The sequence below is a fragment of the Onthophagus taurus genome, chromosome 6 (genome assembly GCF_036711975.1).
Source record: "Onthophagus taurus isolate NC chromosome 6, IU_Otau_3.0, whole genome shotgun sequence".
NCBI lineage: Eukaryota > Metazoa > Arthropoda > Insecta > Coleoptera > Scarabaeidae > Onthophagus > Onthophagus taurus.
The window spans coordinates 5,821,019-5,843,994 of record NC_091971.1 but is presented as its reverse complement, the minus strand read 5'-3'; the positions used below and the strand labels follow the sequence as shown (position 1 = coordinate 5,843,994).

At 34.9% G+C, this 22,976-nt stretch overlaps 1 protein-coding gene across 2 annotated transcripts in view; it reads right to left on the bottom strand.

The window, feature by feature from the left end:
• LOC111427810 (Zinc finger protein ush) overlaps nt 1-22,976 on the bottom strand; it is a 97,773-nt gene that overhangs the window by 44,317 nt on the left and 30,480 nt on the right. For both annotated transcript variants that reach the window (XM_023063127.2, XM_023063128.2), the window contains exon 2: nt 19,568-19,633. In XM_023063127.2, the coding sequence (XP_022918895.2) occupies nt 19,568-19,633 (66 nt within the window). The remainder of the gene's footprint in view (nt 1-19,567; nt 19,634-22,976) is intronic.

Genomic DNA, 22,976 nt, shown 5'->3' with positions numbered 1-22,976 from the left:
CTCATCAATCAGCCGGTAACTGATAAACAAACTCCGCTTGAGCGTCGGGAAACCTTATCGCAGCCGCCGGTTTCAATCTATAAAGTCCAGCCCTTCACCCTCCCTCTTTTTACCAACTCCCCTTTCCCTCCATACCATTTCTATCTCCATCTCCTTATTTTTTGGAGAAAGTCTTTCTATATTATTTCACTATATTAGAGTTACATTATTTTGATACTGAATGAGTGAGTATATGATGTCATTCAATATAAATGTCTTCATAGAATTTGTAACACATCGAGATCATATATTTCCCATTATAATTGAAGCCGAGGCCGCATGATGCCGAGGCGCTGCATTGTGTGATAATCATTTTCGGGCTGATATGGTATTAATTTTAACTTCGTCGAATTAAGTCAAGGCTCTACAATTAATATCATACCATCCCGAAATTGATGCGAATAAGCTCAAAGTGTTGATTAATTTTGGGTTGATATGAAATGAATTGTAAAGCCTCGCTCGCAGATGACCTTGGCTTGTTTAATAATATATCAATCCAAAAGTGATCCACACGTGGCTGCGTCTAGTCTTTAGCTTTAATTAAAGTGGGAAATGTATCATTCTATCCGAGTAAACTGAGGTCACTTGCAGCCGAGGCACTACCATTCTGAACTTAATGTTAACGACTTTAATTGTTGCGCTTCTTCCCTATCTTTATTGTTTATACTGCTTGACCGACCTATGCAAATACTTATTGCATAAAGTATTATTTCTAATACTTCTACAGTCAGTCCCAAAAGTCATCGTACACCAACGGTTTTTGCAAGATTTCTAAAATAGTATCGTATATAAGAGTTATTTTATTTATCATAATTATAATTATTTTATTTGGACACATGAGTAAATAAAAAACACTTAAATTCAATAAAATAACAAAATAAATTAATAATTCTTCAAAATTGTTCCATTGCAATCCATTGAAATCTCACGAAAAGTAATCGTAAAGCTGAAAACTGACGGGAATTTCTCCATGTCTTTTTGAAAGTGCTTCTACTATTCAGTACACAATTCAAAAGTTTGTAGATACCGGAAATATTGAAAATGTACCACGTCCAAAATTGCTACCTCCCCGAGATGAACGAAGCATTAGAGAAGAAGTAATCGCAAATCTTCGAACATGCGGCCCAAACATAACAGGAAACCTTTGGAATCAAGTTAATAAAACTGTAAGTGCAGAAACTGTGAAAAGAGTTTTGCGATATGCCGGCTATAACGGATTTGCAAAAATGCACAAAGACAAGGATATGGATTTTTGGAAAAGGGTGATGTTTACAAACGAGTCAAAATACATCATTTTTAGATATGATGGGTGAGGTAAACACTACAACACTAAATTTAAAAAATCTATGGCTGCTTCAAGAGTATAACAGCTCATGTAGTTCGCCAATGTCTTTTATATAATGTTCCTAAGTAGCTACATTCTCCACTACAGTCACCAGATATTAACCCCATAGAACAGGTGTGGGATTATTTAGAAAAAAGCAATTAGAAAACACAAGATTAGTAGTAGGAAACGTTAAAAGTTGCATTGCAAGCTGAATGGGGAAAAATTCCGATTTCTTACACTAAAAAAAAAGCTTGTGCAATTGAGGACCTACGAAGTACTAGCACTACGCTGATTTCATCGTTCATTGCAACATTTAGAACTGTACAGTTACTTTTGTGAGGTTGCAATTGAACAATTTTGAAGAATTATTAATTTATTTTGCTATTTTCTTGAGTTTAAGAGAAAAGCTGTCAATTATTGTAAAATTCATATGTATGCTGACATGGAAATTTTTCATGGAAAATTAATAAGGATGATATTGAACCCTGATAAAAGTGTAGTTATTCTGTTTGGCAAAAATGTGGAAGTCGAGGAATTGAAAGCTAATCAGATTCTTAAGTTGAACGGTTGCAATATACCTATAGTTGATCAGGCAAGGAATCTTGGGCTAATTGTTCATAATGTCTTTAGGTACAAGCAGCACATTACTAAAATATTAAGCGTTTGTTTTTTGAAATTGAAACTACTCTATTCTTTCAAAGATATTTTTTATTTAAAAATGAAGAAGATGCTTTGTGAAGATGTTTTGTTCTGTCTTTGCTTAATTGTTGTATTCCTGTCTACTATCCATGTTTGGATTCCATGGTACAGCTCTGTTTTCTCGTGCGTTTAGCTACTGTGCCTATAAGCTGTATAATTCTATCCGCGTCACCATTAGAGCCAAAAGGGAGGGTGCTTTCAGAGCGTTATTGTTTAGGCATTTATTTGAGCGACAGTGACTTCTTATTTGCTTGTTTTATTGCTCATATATAAGATAGATTATAAGTCAATCATGCAGAATCAATTAATAGTTTTAGTTTTAGGAGTAGGCATGTACAACGACTATTACTATTGTTTTGTTCTCTTTACTCTGGAAATAAGGGCACTTTATTACTATTATTTACGACTCTTTTTTAAATATCATGCAAAAACCATTGGTGTACGATGACTTTTGGGACTGACTGTAAATGGATTCTAAATATGTCAGACGCCGAGATCGCTTGCGCCCGAGGTGTTACAAAGCAGACGGTTACTTGCTGTATTATGAACAGTTTTAATTGTTTTTATTGCCTCATCCTCAAACAATCTCCGTGGAATTTATAACAGAGCTGACGTTGCTTTATGGGTTTTAAATTTTGTGGCACTAGCTGAAACCAGGCAGACAACAGAAACTTCACAGGTGGTCAAACTCCTCGTGATATGACCTCTACGAAATCCCGATTATCACTTTGTACACCTTAAATATCTTAAGAAGTCTATATACTCTTAAGTAAACTAAACGTTTAAGTAGTCAATTTTTCAATTCCAACTTTTTCTTGGAAACCCACCTTTATATAATAAAGAGCTAAACCTTCTCAGTTTTCAGATTTTCAGAAATGAAAGTGTGAAGTTTTCGCATTATATTATTACAAAGATTGTTTTGAAAATAACATTAAAAATAAGAATTGTGTAACAATAAAGAGATGTTTTTTTTTAATCTTCCGTTATCTTTCCGTACGCATTCCCAGCCGCGAAGATGTATCGCAGACAACGTCCCGCTACGAACGGGAGATTGTATTCCCCGGGACAATGAGGGCGAACAAAGATCCTTTCGCGCGCTACGAGATTGCAGATATTCTCTAGAGCCCGGTACCAGTTCTAGATCAAGACCCGATTAGATAAAGAGCCCGATAGGACGACGGGTACGATATCAGTCCTATCAGAACCCCAACCAACTTCACGTCATTCTTATTCGTTTCTTTCGCGGTACCATATTTGGTTTAAAAATAAAAAAAAATTCTTACCTTTTATACATAACACAGCCATGATATTGATGATTACATAAGATTAAATCCAATTTTATTAAAACGAAACACTATTAACGTTTTAAATAACACGCACTACTTCTCTTTAGAAATGATGATAGGCAATTGGTGAGGAGGTTGTAGCCGGAGTGAGAGAAGAAATATCTCACGCATCTCAGCAAGCACCCTATTTTGCTTGAAGCTTTTCGGGACTGCTTTAGGGTGGTGGTGGTAGCAACCCCCGAGAACGGAAATTTGGAGATCGAAGCGACCGTGGAAGTGGTGGGGGATGTTGTTGTGATCGTCACCTGTTGCTGTTCAGAAACGTTTTCGATGGTTAAAGCATCACCAGCAACAGCTCTTTCCGACGTTTACGAATTCACCAATAAAAATACAAGAAATAATCTAATGATAAAGTTTAAATCACCAGATTTAATTTTTTTAAAATAATAGTTTTGTAACAACGTTGTTTTTTTGACGTCAATTCTTTTGTTTGTTTGTTAATCGTTTTTATTATTAACAATTTTTCCGTTCGATAACGAAAAAGAAAAAAAATCGAATTACTCAACTTATTTGTTTAAATCGCGACCGTATCTGTATACGATTATTTAAGTTATTAATAATTCCTTAATCTGATTCCTTAATTACGATGTAAATATGCGAGGTCGATTTAAATGTTTACAATTTAAACGAATCTTAAACTATTCGAAAATTGTTTACGAATACTAAAAATAATCACGTCCAACATAATCGGAATCTTAATCTCGTCTTAATGGTTCTTTGGAAACATTAAGGTCGATCATTATTTATCGGTCCCAAGAAAAGAAAGAGAGAGATAAAGAAAGAAAAGTAGAGAGGGTAAACGAGAGATAGGATCCAATTAAAAACACGAGAAAAATCGTTATCTGAGCATTCCAATGAAGAATTGTGCCCGTTTATCGTTATTTCGGCGGGTTTTTCGATCGTGATCCCGGGTCATTTCGAGTCAATGCACCATCGTCTTCGTTGCCTCGTTTCGTCAAAACCAATTTAAATCTTCATATTAATCTTTCATGCAAAATTACGTACTCATAAAAACGAAGAATGTATTTATTATTATTTCGCGTTACCGATAAAATTGTCGCATACAATAAAGAATTTGATTGGACGACGATCACTCTCATGTCCTTATCAATCCAATCAATTTCAAGAGTACCAACATCCGTCTGAGTGGTGACCCGTCCTGACACTAGATAATATTAAAGATGAGATAACGGTTATCGTCAGGATAATATTGGTAGAGTAACTCCAATCGGACAACGACGACTTTATTATGAAAAGTTATTTGTTCGATTTATTGTATAAATGGAAACAATTAAAAAAAAAGGAACCAAGAAAACGGGCTATTAGCGTTTAGGGGGCAATAAGTGGTGGCAATAAATTGGCGATCGTTTACTTTAGATACGAGCTTCGCTTGCATGCGAACATGTTTCCAATTAGAAGAACACGTAAACGATCGCCTTTCGTTTTCGATTTCGTCTTCGTTTCCAAAACTAAAGTTGCATTAATAATCTATAGTATACTAAAGTAATTCCCAAACTGTACAAATTTGATCCCAATATTAATAAAGTACTATTAAAGCGTCATTTAGAAGCCAAAACATGAAAAAGTACAAAAACTTATTGACTAAAAAAAACCATGAAAATTTGGGTTGATTTCAAACATTATTATTTCAAAAATGAATGGAAATTTTCAATTGCGGTTTGGTTCATGAAAAAGTATACATCTTCTTCTATAAGAAGCGAATATTTCGTTTGGATATCTTAACAATTAAATTTTTCTCGATTTTTTAAAAATTATGTCAAAAATTGTCTTCATTAAGTCATAGAAATTGAGGTTGATTTCAAAAATTATCTCAAAGACCGATAGAGATGTTCAAATACGATTTGATTAATAAAAAAGTACATATCTTCTTCTACGATCTCCAGATATTTCATCAAGATATCTTAAGAATTAAATTTGTAGCGATTTTTTAAAAATGATTGTTAAAATCTGTTACCTTTATAAAGTTATAAAAATTGATTTCAGAAATTATTATCTCAAAGGCGAGTAGAGATTTTCGAATACGGTTTGATTCATGAGAAAGTACATATCTTTTTCTATAAATTATGAACATTTCACCAAAATATCTTAAGAATTCGATTTTTTGAGATTTTTTAAAAATGATGGTCGAAAATTGTTGACATCATAAAGTCGTAAAATTTGGGTTGATTTCAAAAATTCTTATCTCAAAGACGAATAGAGATTTTCAAATGCGGTTTGATTCATGAGAAAGTACATATCTTTTTCTATAAATTATGAACATTTCACCAAAATATCTTAAGAATTCGATTTTTTGCGATTTTTTAAAAATGTTTGTCGAAAATTGTTGACATCATAAAGTCGTAAAATTCGGGTTGATTTCAAAAATTATTATCTCAAAGACGAATAGAGATTTTCAAATGCGGTTTGATTCATGAGAAAGTACATATCTTCTTCTATAAATTATGAACATTTCACCAAAATATCTTAAGAATTCGATTTTTTGCGATTTTTTAAAAATGTTTGTCGAAAATTGTTGACATCATAAAGTCGTAAAATTCGGGTTGATTTCAAAAATTATTATCTCAAAGACGAATAGAGATTTTCAAATGCGGTTTGATTCATGAGAAAGTACATATCTTTTTCTATAAATTATGAACATTTCACCAAAATATCTTAAGAATTCGATTTTTTGAGATTTTTTAAAATTGATTGTCGAAAATTGTTGACATCATAAAGTCGTAAAATTTGGGTTGATTTCAAAAATTCTTATCTCAAAGACGAATAGAGATTTTCAAATGCGGTTTGATTCATGAGAAAGTACATATCTTTTTCTATAAATTATGAACATTTCACCAAAATATCTTAAGAATTCGATTTTTTGCGATTTTTTAAAAATGTTTGTCGAAAATTGTTGACATCATAAAGTCGTAAAATTCGGGTTGATTTCAAAAATTATTATCTCAAAGACGAATAGAGATTTTCAAATGCGGTTGGATTCATGAGAAAGTACATATCTTCTTCTATAAATTATGAACATTTCACCAAAATATCTTAAGAATTCGATTTTTTGCGATTTTTTAAAAATGTTTGTCGAAAATTGTTGACATCATAAAGTCGTAAAATTCGGGTTGATTTCAAAAATTATTATCTCAAAGACGAATAGAGATTTTCAAATGCGGTTTGATTCATGAGAAAGTACATATCTTCTTCTATAAATTATGAACATTTCACCAAAATATCTTAAGAATTCGATTTTTTGAGATTTTTTAAAAATGATGGTCGAAAATTGTTGACATCATAAAGTCGTAAAATTTGGGTTGATTTCAAAAATTATTATCTCAAAGACGAATAGAGATTTTCAAATGCGGTTTGATTCATGAGAAAGTACATATCTTCTTCTATAAATTAGGAATATTTCAACAAAATATTTTAAGAATTCGATTTTTTGCGATTTTTTAAAAATGATTATCGAAAATTGTCTTCATTAAGTCATAGAAATTAAGGTTGATTTTAAAAATTATTATCTCAAAGGTGAATAGAGATTTTCAAATACGGTTTGGTTTATTATTTATTAACCTTCGAACGGGTGCGCCCGATTTTATAACATGAGCAGGCGCGTGTCATAAATTTTATGACAACAGGTCCGTATTAACATAATTTTGAACACTTCATTGACGCTGTTGTACGTATTTTTTTTATTATACTTAAATGGCAAGTTCCACGTTTTGCTAAGGGTTGTTCGGTAGTATCCTTTTCTGCTATCGCATTTGTGCCAGCAATATTTAACAAATTAAAATAGATAACACATAGCCACTTTTTAGTAATTCTGTGTTAATTTCTTCTGTAGTAGATAATCTGCTTGTTAGTGTCATTTCTGTCAAAATTTTCTATTGATTCAACTAATCTCTTTACAACATCCATCAGTTAAACACGAAAATTGTCATAAATTTTAAATATTTCATCAAGATATTTTAAGAATTCAATTTTTTGCGATTTTTTAAAAATGATCTCGAAAATTATCTTCATTATGTTATAGAAATTGAGGTTGAGAGATTTTCAAGTACGGTTGTGAAGATTTCATCAAGATATCTTAATAATGATCAAATTCGGATTGGTCCATGAAGGAAATGTAATTTTTTTGCTAAATCGTGTCTATTCTTAAGATAATAATAGATTTTCTTTTAAATATTGTTTATGTCGTAAATGATTTTGTGAAATGATATAAAAATAAAAGGTGTTCCCAATTAGCGTTTGGGATGTTATCCTCATCTGGGGGTGAGACGATAACCAGGATAGCAGCCCGAAGCGTTCAGTCACTCGGTGCCGATATCTGCAGCGATAAGGTCTCTCGGCGTACAAACAGCACGAATATTCCATTTTGAAACGCGCTTATCGCGGACACGGCTACTCTCTCTCTCTCTTCGCCCCCCTGGCCCGGACCCCGTAGACCGACGCCTTATCGTCGTCGCGTTCAGATTCGTTATCGCCAACCCGTACACAACAAAGCCATTGTGCGACGCGCCCCCGTCGACTGCAACATTTAAACGTAATACATATTATAATATCCTACGCTACGAACCTGACTTTAAAACGATTTCGTTTATCAGAAACTAAACAGAAATCTTTTACCGTAAAGTGTAAAACGTTTTTCAATGTAACTTAAACTTAATACAACAATGTTGCGGGATGATAAATTATGTAATCCAACACTTTAAATAAGTATATTTTATGTAGGAAATCCTTTTAGTTTATTACTTTACAAGATTATTTATAGACTACTATGTGGAAATGTTTTAATCGTCATAATTATTAAGCTAGATGCATATCATCTTACAAATCATGAATGTTAATGTATGCCAGTGCTTCTCAACATTAATTTGGCTTACATTTTTACTCACATCATTTTTTGGCGTATATAGTAAATTATATAATTCTTTTAACACAATACGTTTAAGTTAAAAAAAAGTTTTTGATGAAGAGAATTGAAGGTAGGTTTTGATGTTGAGAATGGTTGGGAAAGTCTGTGTGAAAGATATGGAATTGATTTCTTATAATAAAGGGCCGAGCGAAATGGGGGGGTTTTGGGTTGGAAGAGGGGTTTTGGTCGTCGACGGCGGCGTCGGTGGCGGCGGCTTATCACCGCCCCGCAGATTGAATATATTTCATATGTTTTCATAAAGGGCGGGTGTCGAGGAGCCGGGCTGGTCCTGGTCCGCTCGCTATCACTCAGTGCCAGCGACGCCCCATTATACCGGGAGATCGCGAACGCGGACAAACTGAAAACCTTATCGCAACCGCATAAAACCTCCGGCTCTCCTCTCTCTAGCGCGCCCGCCGACTGCGACCGAAAAGATTACGGCACCGACGTCGCGACGCTGTCACCGACGCCGCGCACCCGACGTCAATATGTCCGATATTTTAAAGAGATAATCTCTGGTATTCCCCTCTCACTCGCTTTATATTTCCTCACACCCACAAAACTCGCCGTGAAAATTTCCATCATTCTTAAAATCATGATTATTACTCATACTTATTCAATTCAAAATTTCAAGTTATTTTTTTGCTAATCATTCAAGTCAATGTCCTGATTATTTCTTTTCACTAGATAAAACCCAAAAATTGCAATTTTATCGTATATTTTTAAAAATGTATATTTTTGCATATTAACCTTATCGTAAGATTATTTTAAACCGGGCAAAGTTCGTTACGGATTTGCTTTTATTTGAATTTATTGGATGAAGATAACACGTCAATGGATATGGATGGTGAAAATCTTTGTGAAAATCTTTTATGGTGCGGGTGGCGACCGAAATAGCTTGCAGAACGAAGAGAACGAACCGGCATAAATTAGAATTTATTATTTTCGATATGCCCTTATCACAACGCTCACTGTTAAATTATACATGCAATTACCGGACTTATTACCGCTGATAAATCAACACCACAGACCCCAACGACCTTCACAATACCGTTATGATAAGAAAACCAAAATCTTATAACTGCATCAATTTAATATTTAATTAAAAAATAAATCTGTAAAGATGACCAAAAAATTATTTCTTGAAATTTTCAAAAAATCATATCGACTGCATTTTTAAGAATCATGATATAATATATATGTTAAATTGAAGCTTAAAGATTCTAGTTTATGATATGATATCAAAATTATAAGATGATATTATTGATATTTCCAGGAAAAAGTTACTTAAGAAAAAATTACCAAATTGACTAATTAAAAATGATACGAAATTTTCAAAAAATCATATCACCTGTACTTTTAAGAATTATGATATATATGTTAAATTGAAGCTTAAAGATTCTAGTTGATGATATGATATAAAAATTATAAGATAATATTATTGAAATTTCAAGGAAAATGGTATTAAAAAGAAAAATATCAAATTTATAAATCAAAAATAATACGAAATTTTCAAAAAATCATAACACCTGTATTTTTAAGAATCATGATATGATATGTATATTAAATTGAAGCTTAAAGGTTCTAGTTTATGATATGATATAAAAACTATAAGATAATATTATCAAAATTTCAAGGAAAAAATTATTAAAGAAAAAAATATCAAATTTATAAATCAGAAATAATACGAAATATAAAAAAATCATAACAACTGTATTTTTAATGATCATGATATGATATGTTTGTTAAATTAAAGCTTAAAGGTTCTAGTTTATGATATGATATAAAAATTATAAGATAATATTATTGAAATTTCCAGGAAAAAAATTATTAAAGACGATATTGTCAAATTTATAAATCAATAATAAAGTAGTTTTCAAAAAATCATGTCGATTATATTTTTGAGAATCATGATATATATGTTAAATTGAAGCTTAAAGATTCTAGTTTATGATATGATATGAAAGGTATAAGATAATATTATTGAAATTTCAAGGAAAATGGTATTACAGAAGAAAATCTCAAATTTATAAATCAAAAATAATACGAAATTTTCAAAAAATTATAATACCTGTATTTTTAAGAATCATGATATGATATGTACACTAAATTGAAGCTTAAAGATTCTAGTTTATGATATGATATAAAAATTATAAGATAATATTATTGAAATTTCAAGGAAAAAGTTATTACAGAAGAAAATCTCAAATTTATAAATCAAAAATAATACGAAATATCCAAAAAATCATAACAACTGTATTTTTAATGATCATGATATTATATGATTGTTAAATTGAAGCTTAAAGATTCTAGTTTATGATATGATATAAAAATTATAAGATAATATTATTGAAATTTCCAGGAGAAGGTTATTAAAGAAGAAACTGTCAAATTTACAAATTAAGAATAGCACGAAATTTCAAAAAATCATATTGACTGTATTGCTAAGAATCATGATATGATATATATGTTAAATTGAAGCTTAAAGATTCTAGTTTATGATATGATATAAAAACTACAAGATAATATTATTGAAATTTCCGTGAAAAAAATATTAATGAAGAAATTGTCAAATTTATAAATCAAAATAATGCGAAATTTCAAAAAATCATGTTGATTGTATCTAGGTATCAACAATCCTTATCAAAGTCAATCTATTTTGTATAATTTGAATATGTAATAAAACTTTTTTGTATGGCATACAAACAAAATTTCAGAAATATAGGTGCAATGAAACCAAAAAAACAAAAAAATAAACAGGTTGTTGCTAACTTTTTGGTAGATACTGTATAAAATAAAGCTATCAATTAAATAGATTAAAACGGTAGTTGACATAAAGTGAGAAATGATGGTAGAGAACGAAAGAGGAAGCTTTGGTACCGGTACCAGCATAAGATAATGACAAAATAATTCCGTATCGGCATTTGATGGAACCTTACGTCGAGATACGACCCTTATAATTCCGGTGACCTCTTCGTCGTCGTTCTCGGAATGAAACATCGTCGACACGCAGCCGTACGACGCGATAACGAGGAGAGGGCAGCATTAATTGTTAACTTCCTTTGCTTCTTTGATCGTTTGGGATGTTCTTGTGCCGCGTAAAATCTCTCGTTATGACGCCGAAGACACGAGGAACACATGTTAACTTGTCGGTGTCACGAGATGGGGCTACAAAACGAACAACTCGTACGATACGAGTGTGTGTGTGTGTGTGTGTGTGTAGGTAGGGTTACGACAACGAAGAGGACGGGGAACCTTCGTTCTCTTATCGTCCGTTATCGATCTCTACGTATGGTCAAGTTAATATCCATACAATGTCACGCACATCCTACAACGGTATTGCTTATTAATGTGACGCGACGAGGTAACGTGGTACCACCACGGCGATGGCGGTGTCGTGTGTTGTTGGGCTTGTGTTGTAGTGTTCTACGCGGTTGTTCTTCGTTTGAACATCGTCGTCCATGTACTTCCCAGAAACAAGATGCTTAATAGTTTTGTTAAAATTACGATTAATATTTTATTTATTTATGAAAAAAAGTCGTGAATTTTTTCTTTGTGTAATCCGCCTACGTGTTCAGTTTTAAACAGTTAATCGAAGTCGATAGGCTGTGTTTATTATGGCGATGGAGGTCGAAGAAGTCGATAAGATCTGGTACGCGATGGTATCGTGAGGTGCGCAACTTCGACCTCGCCTCGAACTGGATGTGTGTCAATATTATCGGATGCCGATGTCAAAATTTCGTCATTGTCGACCTACTAATTGAAAGTAACATTTCTAAACGCCGATCTTTAACAGTTGTCTCACTCAAAGAAACTAATTCGTACTCAACTCTTTCTTCTTGTTTTTAAATGTTTTTAAGCAAATATGAAGAACCTCACGAATCCGTGATGTTGGTACGCTGATAACGTACGGTAGTGCCGACAAAGCATCAAGACTTCTTTGATAAAGCGATAACTTGTCATTCTCATGCGTTTTTTTTTGGACGTCGCTACCCAAAAACATGACATGCATAAAATTTGATGTACGCGAAAGCGACACGGTGAATTTTTACGAGGTTTTTTCGGTCAACGAGTTTAGTTTAACACGAGCCGTGCGTCCTTTATCCCTTCCGATGGGTTGGTGAAAGAGAGGCGGCGGTGGCGGAGGAGATCAGATCCGGCCAATCGATTGTATTCACGTAGAGAGAACTGATGGACGTTGTAATGCTGCGATGCGTTCTCCAGCCGCTTACCTGATAAATCGAACGGGGGACGATATTTATGGAGAATCGGCGAACGTAGAGCGAGTGCTGTGCCGATTTTTTCAGGAAACGACCAGAATCCGACAATCGCCGGCCGCGAACGCCGCCGTTTAGCTCGAACAGGGATCGATAACGCCGATTTGTACGTAAATACAGCCGGTTCGCGGCGCTGTCCGTTTTAGAAAGGACGCGATTTATCGCACAAGCTCGTTTACAGAACTGTTTAAACCAGCTCAATGCGTGCAAAATCGCACATTAAAAATAGAAAAACAAAACTTACATTAATCTAATTCATTTTAAGAAAAATCTTTAAAAAAAATTACTAGAGATTATAAAAATTGACATATTGGCTCGTAATCATTACACATCCAGCTAGGATAATCTTAGAACAGTTTTGGGGCATCTCAAATTCCGACCATTCAGTTGTGATCTCTCATACACAATCATATTATGATGATATCACATCGCAAAATCATACATTTCGGTCGCTAATGACCTCGAGATAACTTGTACCGAAGAATAAACGATTTCATGTGGTTACGACGAGGTCTTTAGCGGCCGAGACGCTATATCTGATAATGCAATACAATATTTACGCAAGCGAGTTTGGTTTAATCATACAAATACATTCTTCTAAGGTTCTGAGGTTGACACAAAGAATATTGAGCAACATACAATGCTTCTGCCTCGGCCGCAAGCGACCTCGGCTTAGAAGAAAACATATACAGCGTGTTCCTGTAAGTCATGGCATAATTTTAATCACAAATACTAGAGTTAAAATGATGACGATTCGTGTACAAATTTTTGGATAAATGGCTAAGATTTCTTAATTATTTTCAATATGGTTTGTCTGAGAAAGATAAAATTTGGTAAACATTGCAATTTTATCAATTTTATCATGAAAAATCGTTTAAGATCAGTTTTGAAATTATGCAACCACGGGATCAATGCTAACAGGGTGTTCACAAAGATTATTTCCATTAAACTTTTTTATTATGTCATAAACCCCTAAAATTTTGCAACTGATTCTAAAAGCCTATTTTATTTCAAAATTATTTTCACTCTTAGACATTTTTGTTTAGATGCATCGTTTTCGAGTTATTCGCAAAAAGATACAACCTCAATTATGAAATGTTTTCATTAATAACAACAAATTGTAACTGGAGCAGTAAAGCAACTGTCAAATCATTACCCAACATTCGTTAGTCGGTAATAATTGTTTAAAATGACAAATAATTTCAGTTTTAGTGAGCAAACTGACATGCTTTTAACGTTGGGAGAGTGTTTAGGCAATGCTAACGTAGTGGTGAGATTATATTGCAAATAACTGATGATAATGTGGGTATCAACAGCTCGGACATTTCGGAATATTGAAAACTACGTCTTGGCGTGTGCCATACGAACAACAATTGTATTCATACCACTTGTCGACAGTACAAGAATTAAAAAATGCCTAAATGTTTTGCCATACTATGATGGAAAAATTAACTATTGATACTGTGTGTTTAGAAAAAATAATTTTTATTGATGACCATTAATTTGACATATTGCTTTACTGCTTTACTTACGATTTATTTTCATTTTCCAACGAGGTTGTATCTTTTTGTGAATAACTTTAAAACGATGCGTCTAATTAAAAATGTCTAAGAGTAAAAATTATTTTAAAATGAAATGAGCTTTTAGAATCAGTTGGAAATTTTAACGGTTTACGACATAATAAAAAAGTTTTAAGGAAATAACCTTTGTGGACACCTGTATAGCATTGATCCCGTGGTTGCATACTTACAGGAACATCCTGTTTAATTTTACTTGATTAAACCGAAACTTGCGGCCGAGGCGGTACATTTGATACCGTATCGTTACAAATATTTGACAACACATATTGCTTGAGCCTCGGCTTAGCAGAAAGAATGTATGACTTGAGATTCAAAAAACCTTAATTTCAAACCTTGAAATTTGGTGTTATTCATCTATAACCACAAATTTAGTTTCATGGATAAAATACAAACCATTTTGGAGAAAAAAGTTTTTCACATGTACAGTACGCGTCAAAAGTAATAATGTAAATATATTAAAGATTATTTTGTTCATTAACTTATACATTATTTTTTATTTGTCGTTTTAAAAACTATTCTTGAAAGAGTTTTTAAGCACTTATCTCCATGGTCGTTGGTTAAATCTCAAAGCTCCGGTCAATTACTGGGTCTGAGATGGGAACTTTATTGCCGACAACGTCTCGATAGGGGATAAAACAGTGATAAAGCAAATGGGGCCACCATTTGAGCGATCCCGCTCCAAGATAACCAGCACTAAGGCGTCGGTTGCCGATATTCGACCTTCTTTCGTAAGACAAGTTTTCTATTAGTACTCGCCCCTTTTAATACCCACTCTGGGAAAACGTTGCCCAAGCTAAACTTTCTTATTGGTTTTCCTCAAACATTTATCCCGGTGACGTTTTATTTGCATATCGGGCTGCGGTTGTAGTGCGGGGGCGCATTTACCTTCGGTTACAGTGTACGCTTTATTTAAATTACTCGTCCCGCTTTGAAGTAACTCGCGCGTATCAGCATCTGATCGGTGAATTATGCCATTAGCGCCACTATCTGTACGGGTTACGTAACAAAACGAGGCGGAGGCGGCACCACCCTTATCTCGTAATGAATTTCGAGAGATTTATTTTTTGCTAGTGCTATGGTATTACTCTCTGGGTACCGCGTGTTACATTTACTAAAATAACTTACGCGATAGGAGGAGCGCTTAGACCGCGCCTATTTGTGCTCTTTATGTGTCGCGGCCGGTCGTTTTGCGTGCGCAAACGCCTATAAAAACTAAAAATTAAGCGCATATATTAACTAGATATTTCGAAATTTTAAATACTAAGCACACCATGGAAAGAAAGCATTTTGTTAACCGAGAAAATATAATGATTTTATGTACGTGTGAATATTTAAAAGTTTCTTCTCTCGTCAAACCATATACATCAGGGAAATTCCCATCGTACTTAACGTTGCAATCGCTTCCCAAAATCTATTATAATGGTCCAATTAATCTGTGAGATACTACCTCGGTTACGCGCTCGATACCACCAACCCAACCCAATTAATACGCGTTCCGCCACCGTCTGCTTATTAATTCATTTATTATCAAGCCACCGATAAGCATCTTTTTCTATTACGGCGCCTCCCATGCCGGAAAATGACGCGATTCCGTGTAATCAACGGCTATTAAGACTTACGGTGTACGCGGTTGCGAAAAGACCCGTTCAAGTTACGACCTATTATTCTGTTTAGTCGGAACTAATTTTTAGTAAGGTACTTAAGCACTTATACTTATTCCGTAACAAGATTATAAGGCAAAACGGTCGTTATGTAGACGACCCGAGTCAAGTGACAAAGTAAAAGGCGGGAAGGGTTGGTTTTGGAGTCTTATCGCAACCGGGCTAATATCACCAGTAGGTAATGGTGTGCGAATGTGAGATACGGAGGTCCTCAGAAGAGGGACAGGACGTGTACGGAACGCCCACGTGGGGGAAAAGGGTCATATTAAAGCTATATTGATGTGGAGTCACTACGTTCGTATTTATTATCAAAAACGATAAAAATTTTATTTTTGGAAAATGCTTTGATGAAAAATTTCTTAGGCTAAACCCGAATGATTCTAGGTCTTGTGTTAGCTCTATAGTGATAGTATAAAACTAGAATTAACACTAGACAGAACTAGAAAGTTTCGGGTTTAACCGTGCGTCTTCATCTTCATCAGAAGATCGTGGAGGCCACTTAATTTCACCTCTACTACCAATACAACGGTTTGGAAACGTACGGCTTAAAAAGTCGGACTAAAATATGGAGGACCACCATCTTGTTGGAGCCACTTATGGTCAATACCATTAGGGCAGATATATGGCAGTTGCAGATATCCGTCTCCGTCTAAATTTCCATTAATAAAAAATGGACAAATTACATTCTTTCTCATAATACCAGCCCATACATTAATTTTCTGCAGCCTCTGAGTATGACCTTCTCTTATTAAACGTGTATTTTCGTCACTCCAATAACGACAATTGTGCCTATTAACCTTACCATTCAAGTAGAAAGTAGCCTCATTAGAGAAAACAACGTTCAAAAGAAAATTTCTGTCAACATCACATTTTTCACGTATTATTTCACAGAAATCCAACCTTCTTTCGAAGGCACCTTGACTCAATTCCCATTTGGTAGTCAACCCCTCATAATTCTTGAAAGAATTAAGATATCGAGTTTTGGTTTATGGGGTTGTGTTCCTTTTTTCATTACCTTCAAAATAGGGTAAACCTCGATATATCTATTTAAAAATGTAGGGATGGTCATTCCCTAAAAAAATGCCACATTACATGGAAGTTCTAAACTATCTAAGAATGTAGTTTTTATGACCTTTTAGTGATTCTTCATTTACTAATTTCACGGATGGATTAATAGATAATTAGAACTAACACTAGACCTAGAACTAGTGCATCTCCTAAGACGTTTTAGTTCTAGTTTTACACTTGCACTATCACTAGAACTAACATTAGACCTAGAACTAGAAACATTTAGGTTTAGTCGTACGTCTCTTAAGACGGCTAAACCCGAATGATTCTAGTCCTTGGTCTAGCGCTGCACAACACTTAAAACTAGAACTAACACTAGAACTAGAAAGTTTCAAAGTTTCATTTCAAGCTATATTTCACACTCTTTGAGCAATGGAAAATGTTCTAACCTAAAGAGAAGATGACACAAACGTCTAATAATCAGTTGTTGCTGTCAACGGATAGATGGTGCTAAAAATATAACCCGATAGAAGTAGAAATGTAGTAATTTAGAAATAATTCCTCTTTAATTTACAAATATACTTACTAATTTTAATAATTAGAATATATTTTTTTAATTAATTGTTACGTTAAAATGAATTAATTGGTTTGTATTTCCTACGGTGAGATGGCGCTGCAAAAAAAAAGACGTTGCTGTTACTATTTCAATTTAATTAGGTACCAACCTATTTTTTTTTTTCTTAAAATTATTCTATTTTCTTTAATAAAATTATTTGAAATTTAAATGAAAACGCTTACAACTCGATTAAAAATTAATTTTATACCAATTTTTATTCATTTCTTAAATTAAATATTAATTTTATGGGTATTTAAAAAGATTAATTAAAAAAAAAATTTGAGGTTAGGTTTGTACCTGTCAAGATTCAGTAAACCCATAAATAATCGTGGTTTTAATGTATTTTTGGAATAATAATCCCGGTAAGTAACGATTCGACTTGAGCCGTCTTGAGAGACGTCTCTCAACTTTTCATTTTACTCCTCCGAATTAAGTATAGGGCATCTAAGGGCTTGATGGTGTATATGAACTCACCGTATATTTTCCCACTGAATAGTATGGTATTGGGCATGACACATCATCATCATCATCATAAGCAAATTTGTCAAATAAATTGAAAAAAATATAAAATATTTATTTAAGTAAATACAAATTTACAACAACTGTTAGTGAATGTGCTTAGCGTTAAATATTTCTAACCGCTACACATATATTTAATCGAGAACAGTTGGTGGAATCAAGATAGGAGCTAAGGCGACTTCAAAGCGAAATGTCCAATTCAAATAAACGTCACGTTATCCAACCGTAGCCGGTCCACGGCGTAAGCTATGCGTTCGAAGGCGCCCGAAGATATGCAGATCATTGACTAGGATATTTTACTAAGCGCCGGTGCATACGCGTTAATGTCCGCTTTAAATGCGGTAATTATTGGCGGCGGAACGTTACAATTGGCCCCCTGATCGACGTATCGTCCCATCGGCCTGTTACCGCTCTATTTATGTAGTGCCGTGTGCCGTGTCCAGGGTTCGGTTACTTCGAAGGATCGTGCTACTCTCTACGTTTCAGATCTCGTTTAGACGATCATGAAGAACACGAAGTAAATTTGCGACATGGAAAATAAAATTAAAATAATATTTTCTTAAATGATTTTTGTGATGTCTTAATTTAGCACTTCTTGGACATCATCTAGTTGAAGGATTAAATGGAGTGTAAGGTAGGGGTTGTTTTATCTTTCTACGACAGCAGGCAATTTGAGTCCGCGACCTACAACCGGCGATTCCGGTGGCCGAACTAATCGTGATGTCACCAGAAGGTTTCCGGGGTACGCTTTGTCCGTCGCGACGGCGATAATCGGTCGACGCCCGGCGTCACTAGCGATTAACGGAATTCTAAGAGGATTGCTTCATTCCGAACTTACTCGACGAATCCGTTTCGGTTCATTGGTCTGTTCACTCTTCTTAGTGCGTTCGCGATAAAGACGTTCTCATTTCTTGTCCAAAAAAATAACTATCCAAAAATAAAATCGTAATAGCTATAAAATAAATTTTAATCGCCGTGTAGTTAATTTGTATAATTATCGCACGTATTTTCTACCCTGCCCAACGTGTTATTACTAACAATTACAGATCGTTAGATTGCAATTAATTATTCTATCCGATAAAAGCTCTTAAAGTCCAAGTTAAGCGTTATCTAACTCCACGTATAATGAATATATCCACTTAATATTTAATAATTACGAAAATTTTAATCTTTTTGTACGTCGTCTTTGATGTCTTCGGGAAAACCGCCGACTTTTAAATTTGACGTTTACTACTGCTGTAAAGTAGTAACGATGGGGTCATTACATCTTATCTTAGACGGTTGATCTCTGCTACTCTTCGAGCTCGAAGAAAACCGCGGGAAAGTCAAACCGGCCGATTGGAAAACGGGAGCGCGAGAAACTAGTCTCACCTTTTTTTCTTCATTCACGATAGGATTTAACCAAAAGACGATGATCTCTCGTTGCGTTTTCTCAAGGTGAGAAACGTAACTGTAAGTTTTAATCTCATTTCGTCACTAAAGAAGCATTGTTTTGAGGTATTAAGACCAAGTATTATTGTTTTATAAATAATAATTTATGTTGCAAAACTTTATTCTCATTACATAATCAATCTTACCTTTTCGGTTTGATTCTGGTTCTTCTTTGTACTCTATACTGCATGGTAACTTTTCAACGGTATCGCCTACAACAAATCAAATCGTTAATTCAAAAAAAATAACACAAAAAAAAAATTAAAACACATCTCGTATAAGAGAATGGAAAAAATGTTCTTCTCAGAAATCCAAGACATATACACACACACCCTTCGTTATCTAACAAGTCGATTGAGTTGCCAAAGCGTGCAGTATCGCGAAGGCACAGCAGAGACAGCGCAGTCGCTAACGTTAATTCTTAATTCAGACGAAGATCTCAAACGGCGATTCGCCTCATGAATATTCAGTATCGCAAGAGGTGAGAGGAGCCCGAGGGGTCGTAAATCAGCCCGGGATCTGTCCGGGGGCCCCACTCGTGACTTTGGAAATCGCTAATGCACTTTGAAATTACCCTTCTTCGTAAGATTAAAGTAGTCACAAAATGTTTAAATGTCATATTATTTAAATAGGACTAATATCATAATAAAATGTTATAATCATTTTATGCATGTCTTGTTCTACTTTGTGGTGTTAAACAACGTTTGAGATTGCAACTGTGACCATCAGGAAAGAATGGAAGAATCTTTCCAAGATTGTGAAGTTAATGTTCAGGTGTATTAAATTATTTAATGCTCATGTTTGGAGAAATTATTCAATTACTTAGATGTCGTGCCTTTATTTTAAGAACGGTCTTTGTTACCTTGTTTGCGAAGTACTCCATCAGAAAATGATATATCAAGAAGAATACAAGATTCAAGGTTGGAGATGGTACCTACCCAGATCAAAATAAATGTGTTGTTTGGATGTTTCGTAACCGCAAGAGATTTAATCTCCGATTTTAACGGTAAGCTTTCCAAAAGTCTAGGAAGTGTGTAACCAGATGTTTAGACTAAAACGTTATTGATTACAGCGGCGGTTTGAGGAATCTCGTCACACCACACATGATTATTATGGAAGTTGAACATTCCGTTTCTGGTAAAAGCAGCTTCCTGTAAAAACCATTGACAGAATGTCAATCTTGCGTGGTAAACCAGGGAGTGAGGGCATGCCCACATTGGATATGAGCTGCTCACGGAGTTCTCTAAACATATATACATTTGGATCTCCTCTATATTCATCAGCTATTTAAAGAATAAGATTCCCTTAGACAGTGAAATAGCAATAATAGATATTTTTTTCTTTACACCTTGATATTTATTAAAAACTATAAGCCTGAAGCATCCAAGTGTTGTAACAAAATTAACACCTTGCTATCGGAGGATCGATCGCATTGTCGTAGGTATAACAATGGTAAGAACGAGAAAAAAGGAGGAAAAAGAGAAGGTGGTTGGAGGATGAGGTTTGGGCCGCGCATTATTAATGACGCTTCATTTCGCCTAATGGCGTACCAGATAAAGATCAAGCCGGGGAAGTTCCCTCGGCGAGCGATCGCGATTAGCGCCTGATCCGTTTGGATGTAGTAGAAAAAAGTAAGAGCACCGGCCGTCTCACGAAAAGAGGAGGAGGTACGAAGAAATAGAAGAAGGTAAACGAAGGGAGGTCGGCCGAAGAGGACGCGGTATAACACCTGACAATGCCGGGCCCCCGCTGCTATCGCGCCATCTATTCAATTAATTTTCTCACGTGTTTCCCGAAGGATCGGCCCGTACGTCCACGATTCCGGCTAATCTTCTGTCGCGCGCGACTTTATTTCCCTAGCACCGAGACGGAATTTAGATATTAAAAGTCGTTAGCATCTCATTTACAAAATAGAAAGTCGTCGAGATAAAAGTGTGCGTTTCCGGTCACCGTATCTCCGGGAACGGATGGAGCCGATAACGGTTGATGTGCCCGCTTCCTTTTTCCCTCTCTCTTTCTCTTCAATAGAAAAGACACGCATAGGACAGAGGGGATCGGTTATACGGGAATCGCCATAGCCCACACTGATATCTGTTCGACGCGGAGTTTCTAATTTCTTTTTCTGCTTCCGCACGGTTTTAAAGCGGGACTGCGACCACAACTCCAGCCCAAGAATCATTAAGATAAAGCGGCAGATTAATGCGAAAGAGTGGCTGGAAATTTCGCGTAAAAATTGCACTACTTTATATCGCGACGCCCGCGGCGATAAGTAAAAAATATCTCTTCGCCGCAGGTGCTACGTCTCCCGCAGAGGAAAAACCACGGAAAATAATTGCGCGTCGCGCCATTTATACCCGTTATTTTTTTCAACCGACCGTAATTACAAACCCTTAATTCAGTCTCAAAAGAAAAAACTGTAATTAGATTATCTCAAAAATTTAAACCAGTCCAAAACAACAAATGATGTAACATTACTTAGATCATATTAAATCCCCCATCTCTTTCATTCCCTTCATTCCGATAATTTTAATCGAAACGTACGTCATTTCAACTAGACGTGTTCGTAATTCATCCCGGTAAGCCCTCTGGGCATAGAAAACCCTTCGTACGAACGAGAACGGTTAATATAGTATATAGATCGGTTGAGTTATGGCAGTAGGCTGGGAGAGGCGATAGCAGCAGGAGGCGGCGGCGGCATTGAGGGGAAGTATGCGAATCGCGGTAGGCAATGGTGTGCACGGCCCACCCGATCCTGTCGTCACCCGACAGGAAATGAGGCGCTGCCCGTTCTGGTCCTACAGCGAATCCACCGATCACTTACGTTTATCTAGACTCTCTCCTGGAGGCTCGAAATTCATGGAATGCAATACCAAACCACCATCCTAGTCGTTTCAAGTTATTCAATTTATTTTAATCGTTTACCAAAATCTATTTGTTTTTGTTTATTTTTTTGATCAAAATATTTGAACATATTGTACTCTTGAATATATTGAAATTGAGAAACATGGAGGAGATTTGAGCTTAACGGAGAGACGTCGATGAATACGAACGCGTATCTACACTTGTGCAGCTGATATTTTATGATATACATGAGTTTTGAGAACTTTTCAATGGAGAATTCAAAAAGGTTGATCGAATGGAGACTACGCAATGATAAGCATGATAGAAAACAGTGACTTGAAATTGGATTTAGGAACCTCAAAACAGGGAAAGATCTATGGAAATCTATGTTCAGCAGTGGACACCAAAAGTTTACAGGGAGAGATGATTAAGTTATGATGGATCAAAATCAAATTTAATAGGATAAAATCCTCGCTTCTTGAGAATTCTCTAAGATGGGGTGGGTTCTCCTTACAAACTGTTAGGTATGCAACCCATCCATTCTTCGTTCCCCAGTATATGCGAGCTATGCGCCATGATGTATTTGGAAGTATTTAAATTATTATGATTTCAGAAACATTTGGTCTTCATAGACCTTAAAAATGTTATTGTTTTATCTTTTCTTAATGGTAACACTCTGGAATCAGAGCATGTTACAAAAAAACTTTTAGAACA